The sequence below is a fragment of the Myxine glutinosa genome, chromosome 7, assembly GCF_964187855.1.
Source record: "Myxine glutinosa chromosome 7, kmMyxGlut1.1, whole genome shotgun sequence".
Taxonomy (NCBI): domain Eukaryota; kingdom Metazoa; phylum Chordata; class Myxini; order Myxiniformes; family Myxinidae; genus Myxine; species Myxine glutinosa.
This window is the reverse complement of record NC_136267.1, coordinates 80350590-80363600: the sequence shown is the minus strand read 5'-3', so window position 1 is coordinate 80363600 and position 13011 is coordinate 80350590. Positions and strand designations below refer to the sequence as shown.

Here is a 13011-nt window from a genome sequence, read left to right as displayed (position 1 = left end):
AAATATGGCTCTATGGATGGGAAACAGATGCCTCGGGGCGTCTATATCTGGGGGACTATTGGCCTGGTTGACCTCTGCATGCCAATGCCTTTGAGATCAAAGGAGCTCTTTGTTATTTAAACCATGGAGAACTGAACAAGTGACAGTGGAACTGAGAGAAGAACTGGACTGGGGATCTTCGAAGGAGAGAGGGAGAGACAGAGCTCTTTCACGATTCTGTGGAGAGCATTATTTGATTGTTGATTGTAATGTATAACTATATCTTCGTGAACCTGTTCGTTGCAAGAGATTAATAAATTTATATTTAACTTGAGTGAGTCTTATAGAGTTTCTGGCTGAGATGTGTCCAAGAGGTCAACAAAGTTCTATGACAAGTGTGGTGGAGATGCCGCAATAGCAGAGGGACTCTTTTGTTTCACCTTCGTAACGAAACCCGAACGCGAGCCAAGCATGGCCGGAGCTCCGTCTGTGCAAACACCTACCAACGCATCCCATGAAAGTCGATTTTCTTCGAAGAACTTCGATACCACTTCAAAGACATCTGCTGCTGTCGTGTAAGTTTCCAGGGGATGACAAAATAGCATTTCCTCCTTCACGCTGTCGCCTAATATGAAACGAGCATACATGAGCAGCTGAGAACACTGAGCCACGTCTGTCGTTTCGTCGCATTGGATGGCAAAGACAGGCGAGGCCCTTATCTGGTCAGTCACTTGTTCTTTGATGTCCTGAGACATTTCATCGATCCGTTTCTTGATGGTATCGTTCGACAGGGAGATAGCCGAGAGTTTGTTCGCACTATCCTTCCCCAGGATGAGCTCTGCCGCTCGCAGTAGACTCGGTTTAATGAGAGTCTCTCCGATTGTATGGCTCTTCTTGTTCTTTGCTACTAGCAGGGCAATCTCGTAGGACACCTCAACGATCTTTGACATCTGTTGCCGAAATGTCCCACTGCTGTCCAACCTAGCTCGCTTCAAGGCTTCCCTTTTCGCCACAAAGAATGCCTGTGATTTGTCTGCTAGTTCAGGATGGGTCGTCCTCAAGTGGCATTCCAAACGTGTTGGCCGCATGGCATCATTGCTCAGAGTCTTGTAACATATAACGCACTGAGGAACCTCTGCGTCACCCTTTTGAAGTGCCACAAATCCGAACTTGATGTACTCGTCTTGGTATTTCCTCTTTTTCGCACTCATTGCCATTGACTTCGATTCCAGTTAATATAATCTGTCGGAAGAAAAAAAGAAGTGTTAGTTGAGACTGAAACAAACTAGGAATTATATAAGGCGCTATCTTTTCGGTTAATTAATTTTTTTCAGTAGGGGGATTATAATTTCCGTTTGGGGTTATTTAGACGTTTATACTGCCATCCCGCGCCCCCTCTGAAAATTGCTCACGCCCCCTTGGGGGGCGCGCCCCACAGGTTAAGAACAGAGGTTTTAGAAGTTGTTAAAAATAATTAGATTTAAAGCAGGTGATTCTCCTTTGCTTTGGAATTGAACTCACCTATGGTGAGTTTCAGGTGCCTGCAATATAAAAATCACTCATTCAACCAGTTTGAATGGAGAAAAGGAGTCATTCTGCTGTTTTGTGTCACTGTGTGTCCAATGAGGATTGAAATTGTCCAATCCAATGAGCATGGAGAAAAGAAAGAAAACCAGAGAATTGTCTGAGGAGGGCAGACAAGATTGTAGCCAAGCATGGACAATGTCAAGGCTACAAGTCCATCTCCAGAGACCTTGATGTGTCCACCATACGCAATGTAATCAGGAAGTTTAAGGCCCATGGCACTGTAGCCAACCTCCCTGGACGTGGCCGCAAGAGAAAACTTGATCGAAGATTGCAGCGAAGGATTGTTTGAATGGTAGAGAAAGCACCTCGATCAACTGCCAAACAGATTCAAGCTGACGGTCAGACACAAGATACAACAGTTTCAACTCACACCATCTGTCGCCAACTCAATGTAAGGGGATTCTATGGGAGGAGAACCAGGAGGACACCACTGCTAAGAAAGCCCAACTGGAGTTTGCCAAAACACACCTGAACAAGCCAAAATCCTTCTGGGAGAATGTCGTGTGGACAGATGAGAACAAATTAGAGCTTTTTGGTAAAGCACATCATCTCTATGTTTACATAAAACAAAATGAAACCTTCAAAGAAAAGAACACCTTCCCTACAATCAAACATGGAGAAGATTCAGTGATGTTTTGGAATTGCAGTGCTGCCTCTGGCACTGGGTGCCTTGAATGTGTGCATGGCATCATGAAATCAGGAGATTGCAAAGTCATTTTGGAGCGCAATGTTCAACCCAGTATCAGAAAGCTGGTTCTCCATCGAAGGTCATGGGTCTTGGAGCAGGACAATGACCCCAAACACACTTCAAAAAGCACCCAGGAATGGTTCAAGACAAAACACTGGACTGTTCTGAAGTGGCCAGCAATGAGTCCATATCTAAATCCCATTGAACAACTGTGGGGAGATCTGAAAACAGCAGTTGGGAGAAGGCAACCTTCAAATCTGTGAGAACTGGAGCAATTTGCAAAAGAAGAGTGGGCCAAACTGACAGTGGAGAGGTGCAGGAAGCTCATTCATGGCTATAGGAAGTGCTTGACTGCAGTTATTTTGTCCATAGGCTGTGCTACCAAATATTAATTATAGGGTGTCAATAACTTTGTAAATGCAATTTATTTTTGGTTCACAAGTTATCAAGTGACCACTATATTCGTCATGTGTGTGCGTCTGTCTGTGTGTGTGTGTGTGTCTGTGTGTGTCTGTCTGTCTGTCTGTCTGTCCGCAGCATAACTACCCGATGACATCATCCGATCTTGATGAAACTTGGGTAGGAGGTTGATATCATGATCTAGTTGTGTCCTGCCTAGAGTGGGCGTATTGCGCCCATTGTGGGCGGAGCCACGCCCGAAAAAGATGTATTTTTAGGGGGTAATCAAGTTCAAGCTACATCTTCTCCGAGGGGTTTGGTGGAATCTAACAGGGGTTTCGATATTTGGTTGGGCCAATGTCATGTGTCTAGCCCCACGGAGCTCGATATTTCATTTTTCATTTTTTTTTTTTTTTTCATTTCATTTTTCACAGAATTTTCGGTATTGTGCAAATAACTAACCTCATAACTGATTACACATTATTAACGCACAGGTTGTAAACCTGGTGCGTTATAGCGTTTGCCTGGGAATTTCTGTCTCTCCAAAAGTGAAGCTCCGTTTCTGTCGCTCAGATGTGTAGCCAGTTTCTGTCGCTCAGATGTGTAAACATGACGTCATCAAATCTATATTTAGGCTAACCATGGGCTACCCCTTTGGCTGGTACGCGGCCGCTCGCTAGTACATAATATAGGATATATTTGTTATATGTTATGTTATAGGATATATAGGATATATGTTATATGATATAGGATATATATAGGATAGGTTATAGGATATATATGTTATAGGATAGGAATATAGGACCCAAATGACCCAGAGGACCCAAATGACCCAGAGGACCCAAATGACCCAGAGGACCCAAATGAACCAGAGGACCCAAATGACCCAGAGGACCCAAATGACCCAGAGGACCCAAATGACCCAAATGACCCAGAGGACCCAAATGACCCAGAGGACCCAAATGACCCAGAGGACCCAAATGACCCAGAGGACCCAAATGACCCAGAGGACCCAAATGACCCAGAGGACCCAAATGACCCAGAGGACCCAAATGACCCAAATGACCCAGAGGACCCAAATGACCCAGAGGACCCAAATGACCCAAATGACCCAGAGGACCCAAATGACCCAGAGGACCCAAATGACCCAGAGGACCCAAATGACCCAGAGGACCCAAATGACCCAGAGGACCCAAATGACCCAGAGGACCCAAATGACCCAGAGGACCCAAATGACCCAGAGGACCCAAATGACCCAGAGGACCCAGAGGACCCAGAGGCCCCAAATGACCCAGAGGACCCAAATGACCCAGAGGACCCAAATGACCCAGAGGACCCAAATGACCCAGAGGACCCAAATGACCCAGAGGACCCAAATGACCCAGAGGACCCAAATGACCCAGAGGACCCAAATGACCCAGAGGACCCAAATGACCCAGAGGACCCAAATGACCCAGAGGACCCAAATGACCCAGAGGACCCAGAGGACCCAAATGACCCAGAGGACCCAAATGACCCAGAGGACCCAGAGGATCCAAATGACCCAGAGGACCCAAATGACCCAGAGGACCCAAATGACCCAGAGGACCCAAATGACCCAGAGGACCCAAATGACCCAGAGGACCCAAATGACCCAGAGGACCCAAATGACCCAGAGGACCCAAATGACCCAAATGACCCAGAGGACCCAGAGGACCCAGAGGACCCAAATTACCCAGAGGACCCAGAGAACCCAGAGGACCCAAATGACCCAGAGGACCCAGAGGACCCAAATGACCCAGAGGACCCAAATGACCCAAATGACCCAGAGGACCCAAATGACCCAAATGACCCAGAGGACCCAAATGACCCAGAGGACCCAAATGACCCAGAGGACCCAGAGGACCCAAATGACCCAGAGGACCCAAATGACCCAAATGACCCAGAGGACCCAAATTCTATGTATGTTTCTATGATGATGTATGTTTTGGTGAAAGTACATAATGTGAATACTAGTAGCAATTTTACAAAAACCATGGCATAATTTCAAATCTTGACCCGAGATGATAATTATGCTACATCATAATTTCCATGTGCCAACCTGGGCGGAATCCAAGTGGATTCACTTGACTTGTTTTCTATCTCATTTCAAAGTCAGTAACCTTCGTTTTGACATTTCCGGGCCTGGCCTGTCCGGGCCTGTTGCGGTTATAGTCCGTCCTTTATCATTGAATACCGCTCGCTCGTGAACCATCGTCGTCTCCTGACTTGTTATTTTCTGATTTTAAAGGATATATTAAGTTCTGAATCAAAAACTAAGGTTCTGTAATATTAACAGTGAAATGAGGAATTGTGGAGACCAAATACTTTTGTCATTTTCAACTTATCTTGAGAAAATTGTGAGTTATTTGAAAAAAGTGCAAGGGTGCCAATATTTTTGGCCACGACTGTATGTATTGTCTAACAAACTTCAATGTACATCTTCAAGAAGAAAATTTACTCTGTTCCTATTGGATAAATCTCATTAAAAAGTCAAAATGATACTCACAAAACTTCGGATCATTAAGTACATGACTGAACAATGGTGCAGAAAAATAAAATAAGGAGGGATTTTTGGAGTTAAGATTTAAAATGTTTTCTTTGATGTAGTCATTGCAATGTGTTGTGATAGTGTTATTGTTACTTCTGCCATAGAAGGTGGACGGTAGCTATGTTATCACCCCTATCTGTCCGTTTGACTTTGAGTAGGATATCTCTTTCAAAAAATTGTGGACGGATTCGGCCGAAATTTGGTGGACAGGTTTGTGGGTGTGTGACAAGGACAGATTGATTCGATTTTGGTGAAGATCCGGATCCGGATCAGAGAACTTCTAAAAAATGTATCGCGATTCATCACCATTAAAGGATGGGGGCAAATAATATAAAAAAAAAATATATATATAAAAAAAAAATATATATATATATATATAGGGGCAAATAATATATATAGCATGATATTTCAAAAAGTTGTGGACGAGTTGGGTAGGTGACAAGAACAAGCTGATTTAGATTTTGGTTAAAGTCCGAATGCAGATCTGGCCCATCAGTGGGATACAAAACGTAAACTGTTCGGCCTGGCAGAGGTATGCATTCTACTGTGTCATTGTATGTAGTTTAGACATGGGATGGTACCACCATCATTGTTGAAACAGAGTTCAAAGACAATCAGCCACTCACCGACTGGCGTCCCATCTTTTCAGCAAGTGCTTGACCGTGTCTGCTTCGCTCTTCAGCTTCCTGAGATTTCTGATCATAATTGATGGCAAGCTCTTCGAGAGCCTGTAATACCTCCTTCACCTCATCCTTTGCTCCTTCATTCTCCTGCTGAAGTCTATTAAGATCCTCTTGTAGCCGCTCATAATCCACTCGCATTGAAGCGTTCAACTTGGGGAAAGGAAAACCAGAGAGGATCAACAATCAAACAACTGAGTTGGCCATTACAGAACAGGCAAAAACTGGAGCTCTCACAATTTGTCTGGCAGGTCTGGTCACCTGTCATAACTAAGTAGGTACTACGGTAAATTGAATGAGAAACTGTTTAACTCGGAAAGAGGCATAATGACCAAGAAAACTAGAATACCTAGAATCTTCCTCAACAAACCTCATCTTGTTCCAGCATCTGCTGCTTGAGCTTCTCCACCAACTGCGACTGCTGGTTTATCTCCTCATCCTGCACCACACAGCATAATGGGAGACATTTGGCATCACATTCCGCTGTTTATGATCTACAAAAAAAAGGCAAAACTTTTCATAATGCAATTTAATTTTCCAATAACCAATTTACTTTCTGAAGAGCAGCTTTACAATATTTCAGATTACAAATGACACCAAAGCCATTCGAGATAACAAAAATCTAGCACCAATATCAGTTCACTTTAACCACCTTATCGTCAAGTTGCTGGTACAAAGCAACAATTCCCTCCTCCAAATGCTGTCCATTTCCATTGTCGACCTGCCTTCCACTGAGCAAAGTCTTGTCCAGGGACAGGCTTAGCTCACTGATTACTGGTTCATGCTTATGTTGCACACCAGGAATATTTTGCTCGACAGTTGGTACATGTTCACCTGCAAACATAGAATCCTATAATTGCACATTGCCAGCATTTGTCACAACCGACTCCTGAACTGCAATGACGTAAGTGGTCTTGTGGCAAAAATTAATGGTTACAATTTAGGTTTGACTGGTGCTGTCTGAGATCGGTGCTGTCTTAACTCCCATCTGGATTACAAATTTACTATTCCATATATATAAGGTGGGGGCGGGGGCGTGGGGGGGGGGGGGAATTGGTGGACTCAGTCTCATGCTTTGCTTGAGTGTTGTTATCCTCAGTTAAAACAAACAAACAAACGTTTGTTTTAACTGAGGATAATAATGACTGTACGTGAGTTGCTGTGTTGTCACGATTTACACCAATCATAATGGAAACATTTCATTTGTAATACTGGTGATATTATTTATTTATAATCGAAAATGGTCCAAGTAGTCTATAGCTCTCAATGGTGAAGGGTGCAAGTTAGTCTAATGGGATTAAAGCATCTTATGGGTCTTTGTGGTCTTTAATGGTCTTTGTGGTCTTTAATGGTCTTCAGGGTGTTTTTGGTCTTTGGGGTCATTTTGATCTTTGGGACTTTTTGGTTGTTGGGGTATTTTGGGTCTTTAAGGGTCTTTTGGTTTTTCAGAGTCTTTAGTGTCTTCAGGGTATTTAAGGGTATTCTGGGTCTTTAAGGGTCTTTTTGGTATTTGTGGTATTTTGGGTCTTTCAGGTCTTCAATATGTTTTGGGTCTTCAGGGCCATTTCGGTCCTCTGGGTCTTTAAGGGTATTTTGGGGCTTCAGGGTCTTTTGGATCCTCTGGGTCTTTAAGGGTCTTTGGGGTATTTTGGGGTCTTCAGGGTGTTTTGGGTCTTTTTGGTCTTCTGGATCCTCTGGATCCTCTGGGCCTTTAAGGATATTTTGCGTCTTTGGGGTGTTTTGGGTCTTTGGGGTCTTCCAGGCCTTTTTGGGTCTTCGGGAACAAACATCACCATATACGTTTGCTCTATTATAATAAGATATAATGTTATAGTCTGGATATTAAATCCCCCAAATAAAGAGACAAGCAAAACTAGCACGAAATGGAAAGACAACAAAATACATCAGAACAGAAGAAAGGATGCAAGAGTATACCTTCCCATATAAACCCATACCTAGGTTTGCTGCAAATGCACCAGGTATGAAAATTTAAACTCATGTAAAATGGAATCTCAGTTATTAAAGCACTAGTTTATTAAAAAGAAAAAGCACTCATTACAACATTTACCTCTGCCACCGAAGGTGGATGAAGATTACGTTTTCACCACGTCTGTCTGTTGATCTGTCTGCAAGCAGGATATCTCAAAGTTATGAACGGATTCGGCGGAAACTTGGTGGACAGGTTGGGTGTGTGACGAGGACGAATTGTGTGATGAGAAACCAAAGCCAGTCGCCGACTGGGCATCCTCCGTCATGCGAAGTCCTTCCTTGGCACACCTGAGCTCCTCACCACATACAAGGCTTTCATCCGCAGCTCAATGCAATACTGCTCTCCCCTCTGGGCTGGGGCTCCTGCCTCACACCTAGCTCGGCTTCACGCTGTTAAAACCGAAGCTTTCAGAATCATTGGAATCTCCCGCGATGAAGCCGATTGTGAGGGCCTTTCACTCACTCACCGCAGGCAGGTCAGGTGGTCTTTCTGTCTTCTACCGACTCCTATCCGGCCTAGCTCCCCCAGCTCTATCTGTGCTCTGTCTCCCAAATATTCCTACAGGTCGCACAAGATCTGCCAGCAACCCCCTTCTGGTGAAATTGCCAAAATCAAGACTCTCTGCTCACCTTCACCCTTTCATTCCTCTTTACTCCCACATCTGGAACAAACTCCCTCACTCTCTTCAATCCCACTCCTCCCTCCAGGTCTTTAAAATGGCTGTTCACTATCATCTCTTATCTTCCCCCATCCAAAACTTTGATATTTTCTACCCCGGCTAATTCACCCCGGATCCACTTTTTTGAAATACCAACTTCCTTCCTCGAAGTCCTAGCAGTGTCCATGTGTTTTGTACCTCTCCCACCTCCCCCACACCCTTCCCATGCCTCCACCTCCCCCCCCCCCCCCAAGCCCTCTCCCTCCCACAGATCTCCCGAACTCCCTGTTCTCTACTGTTGTGCTTTTGTGCTTCCCTCTCTCCCCATCTTGTCTCTCGCTCCCTTTATTATATGTTTTATGTGTCCGTTTTTTGTGTGTGTGTGATTAATGTTAGCTCTTACACGAGCCTCGATCTTGTAAACAAACAAAAAAAAATTTGATTCCATTTTGGTGAAGATCCGAATGCGGATGCAGATTCGAGAATTTTTTAATTTCTTAAGTAATTATTCACCATTGAGAGATGCGACCCAAAATTATTTGTATCACGATATTTCAAAACTTTGTGGATGGATTAGGTATGTGACAAGAGCAAGCCGATAAAATTTTGGTTAAGGTTAGCAGATCCGGCCCATCAGTGGGATACAAATGTAAACTGTTTAACCTGGCGGAGGGAGGTTTGCGTTGTACCGAGTATCGTTCTCGTTTAATGTACTTTTAATTTTCTTTGCTTGCTTGTTTGTTTCTGAGCCCCGAAGCAAAGAAACTCAAGCCACCCACCATTGTGCCACCTGTTGAGTTCTTCTTCCAATCGATGCACAAGGTTCCGCAGGTTTTTGTTCTTCTCTTTTTCCTTCTCATATTTTTTCTTCCACTCCTCTGCAGTCAGTTCCAGATTAACTGTCACTGTGTTTTTAATGGTTTTCGCTCTGGGAGGCAAAGGTTTGCAAAATTTGAAAGTCCAAAGTACCAGCAGCAACATCACTCTCAAATAAATGACACAGATGAAAGGAATGAAAATAAACAAAAGCAAATTGCCTGAAACAATTTTATGGGAATTTGGATTTATGGGAATTTAGATTATGTGGGTGGAGAAAGATGACAGAAAATATAGTACAAGGAAAATTCTGACCTTTGACCAAAGAGCAACGTCGACTTTGTCTCTGACTCATTGAATGAAGAGGGTGAACAGCAGATGATGATTGTAGTACGACAATTTCCACCAAGCGAATCCTGTAGTATCCGTGTCATCTTGCTGTCCCGGTAAGGAACATGCATCTTCTACGCACACACACAATGACGGCACACGTGCCTGCGCACACACCACCACCCACAAGTGCACACGACGACAATGGCAGATGCGCAATGGTGACTGCGAGGAAATAGCACTGCAACGCAATGGCGACTGCAACACATCAGGCCTAGGCCTTTTTCCATTTCAGTTTGAGTTAGTTGTACCACGAGGCTCATCCTAATTTCATCAGATTCTCTCCAACAAGACTTTCTTTCATTAAATTCTCATTTCCATTTAATTTTAGTGAATCAACTTTTTAAAATTAGTCGGCTATGTCAGTAGAAATTTGTTTGACTACTTTTAATAACTTCGTAAAAGTATAATTTTGGGTGTTTTGTGGTGGTAATTTCACATTTCTAGTGTGGAAAATATTCTAGAGTGAGAATATTTATTAGTTTAGAGTCCCTGCATAGTTTATACACAATTGTGTTAGTCGACGCATGCAGGCTCAATACAAGATGGGAATGGAGGGGGTGGGGGGAGGGGAGGGATAGAGGGAAAAGGAAGAGGCATATGCAAAAAGTACACATTTCCCAGGCACCCACAGTTAATTTCCCAGGTACCCTCTTAGCTTGTTCATTTCTTTATCATCACATTTCAGAGTTAACTTGGAAAGTTATGTGGTCAGCACTTGACTCGTAGCAGGAAGAAGTTGTGAAACACATAACAAAGGTGTGGCACAAGGAAAACTTTCACCGATTGACTCGAATGCAAAGTCAATGGAGTCTCATTGATTCATAAGAGGTTGTGAAAAAGTCAAAGCATTGGAGTACTTGAAGCAAGAGTTGGTTGTTGTACCAACTCTGAGTCATAGTGCATGTGTCATAGTGCACACATGCTCACCTACAGTGCCTTCAGAAAGTATTCACACCACTTGACTTTTTCACATTTTGCTGTGTTACAGCTTGAATATAAAATGGATAAATTGAGATTTTTTTTGTCAATGATCTACACATAATACCACATAATGTCAAAGTGGAATTTGCCTGCATTTGCCTCCATTCATTGTTCCCACTATCGTTACAAGTCTCCCAGTCCCTGCTACTGAAAAGCATTCCCATTGAATGATGCTGCCACCACCATGCTTCACGGAAGGGATGGTGTTAGATGGGTGGTGATCTGTGCTCGGTTTCCACCAGGTTTAGCTCTTTGCATTCAGGCAAGGTGTTCAATTTTCATCCAATCAAACCACAGAATATTTTGCCTTATGTTCCTAGAGCCTTTCATGTGCCTTTTTGCAAACTGCCGGCATGCTGTCATGTGCCTTTTTCTCAGGATTGGCTTCCATCTGGCCACTCTCCCATGAAGCCTAGATTTGTGAAGTGCTGCAGAGACTGTTGTCCTTCCGGCAGGTACTCCCATCTCAGCCAAGAACTCTGTAGTTCTGTCATAGTGGTCATTGGGTTCCTCGTCATCTCCCTGATCAAGGCCCTTCTTGCCCAGTTGCCCAGTTTGGTCGGACGGCCAGCTCTAGAAAGTCTGGGTAGTTCCATATTCTCTCCATTTCCTAATTATGGAACTTACTATACTCTTGGGAACTTTCAACACTCTTGAGATTGTTTTATACCCTTTCCCAGATCTATGCCTCCTTATAATTCTATCTCAGAGTTCTACGGACAGTTCCTTGGACAGCATGGCAAGCATGGGATTCTTGCAATCCAGGCAAGAATGACGAGTGGATGAGCATTGCTTGCCGCTGCAGCGTCACGAGGCCAGGGGTGAAAGGAGAAGTCCAGTGAGGCCAGCTTCGCACCAACGACGCCAAGGCCTTGGACGGTCTTTGGGGGTTCCTGGCGGGACGCACCGATCGAGTTGAGCTGAGTGCCATAAAATTACACCTTTTATTTTGATATCATTGTTTTTATCCTTTGTCTGTTTTCGAGTCTGTTGTTGTAGGGACGTCCCAATTTAGGAATTTAGTTTTATCGTGTGTTTTCTTTGTACCGGCATTTCTTTCATTAAACCTGTTATTTTTTGTACATTTTAAACCCGTTTTCGTTTGAGTTTATTTAATGCAGGTTTGAAGACTGCCGGTGGGATCGTGAAGGTAAGCTCCGGTCTCCCCTCCCCCACGCGTATGCTCCGCTATATTTTTGAAATGAGCGCCTCGGAGTAACAGCTCGTTTGGTCCTCCGTGCTACCCTATGGTGTTCACCAAGGGTAGTCACGCGACAATACTTGTTGACTCGAGACATTTCAGCTTTTCATTTTTAATTATTTTGTAAAAAAAATCTAACGAAAAAATTCCATTGACATTTTAGGGTATTATGTGCAGATCAGTGACAAAAAGAAAATCTCAATCCATATTAAATTCAGGTTGTAACAAAATGTCAAGGGGTGTGAATACTTTCTGAAGGCACCATACACTCTCACAAAGGACATTTGCAAGCATTCCACCAGACATATAAATTTACGTTCTGTACATCGACAAGGTTAGAGATATGTTTGAATGGTTTTCATGTTCACCAATTCCGGTTTTGATGTGGAATTTTATAATCATAATAATGATATCAAAACACAATCAGAACTAATATTGCAGGCCAATATCCATGCATCCGATTGGCCTCCCATGTGTGTTCTCCTGACTCTTGGCCATCCAAGCCCCAAACCAAGGCTGGTGCGTGTCCACCTTGGGCATATGGTTTCACTGTGCCTTCCTGCGAGGACATGGCTTTCCCTTCCAAAAGCCTCATGGGCCATCCAAACCCTGGCCACGTGGTAATATTGTTTCTGAAAGTGTCTTTTAAATACAGGTGCCAGTAACTAATAAAACAGTACTAGTGGTATAAAATTAATCGACAAAGCTATATAAAAGCAAATTAATAATAAATGCTCAGGGAATCAGCAGTGTTGTATTGGGAATCATCACAAGGAAATAACCCCGAATCGCAAGCACAAGCACACTTGACCAAAACCCAAAACCAGTGGTCACTCACATTTCCCTCTGCTAATGCTGATATCACATTTCCCAAGGCTGAAAGGGATCGATTGATATTCTTGGCTTCATCCAACACAGCACCTTCTGCCCCAGTTTTGCTCACCTGCAGAAGGAAGCAGAGATTTGAAATGTGTGAATGAGGAGGAGGGGTGGTTGGCGAGGACAAATTGTGAAAAAAAATGGATGGTTATAGAAGAGGAGGGAGAGGAGGGCAAGGTAAAAGAGTGTGG

General features: G+C 43.6%; 1 protein-coding gene across 1 annotated transcript in view; it reads right to left on the bottom strand.

Moving 5' to 3' along the window:
• The window catches only part of LOC137431348 (kinesin heavy chain), a 172233-nt gene that overhangs the window by 81974 nt on the left and 77248 nt on the right, over positions 1–13011 (bottom strand). The window contains exons 9-14 of the mRNA XM_068122579.2: positions 12780–12884; positions 9682–9830; positions 9330–9478; positions 6555–6736; positions 6273–6341; positions 5849–6055 (exon numbers count right to left, since the gene is read on the bottom strand). Of these exons, the coding sequence (XP_067978680.2) occupies positions 5849–6055; positions 6273–6341; positions 6555–6736; positions 9330–9478; positions 9682–9830; positions 12780–12884 (861 nt within the window). The remainder of the gene's footprint in view (positions 1–5848; positions 6056–6272; positions 6342–6554; positions 6737–9329; positions 9479–9681; positions 9831–12779; positions 12885–13011) is intronic.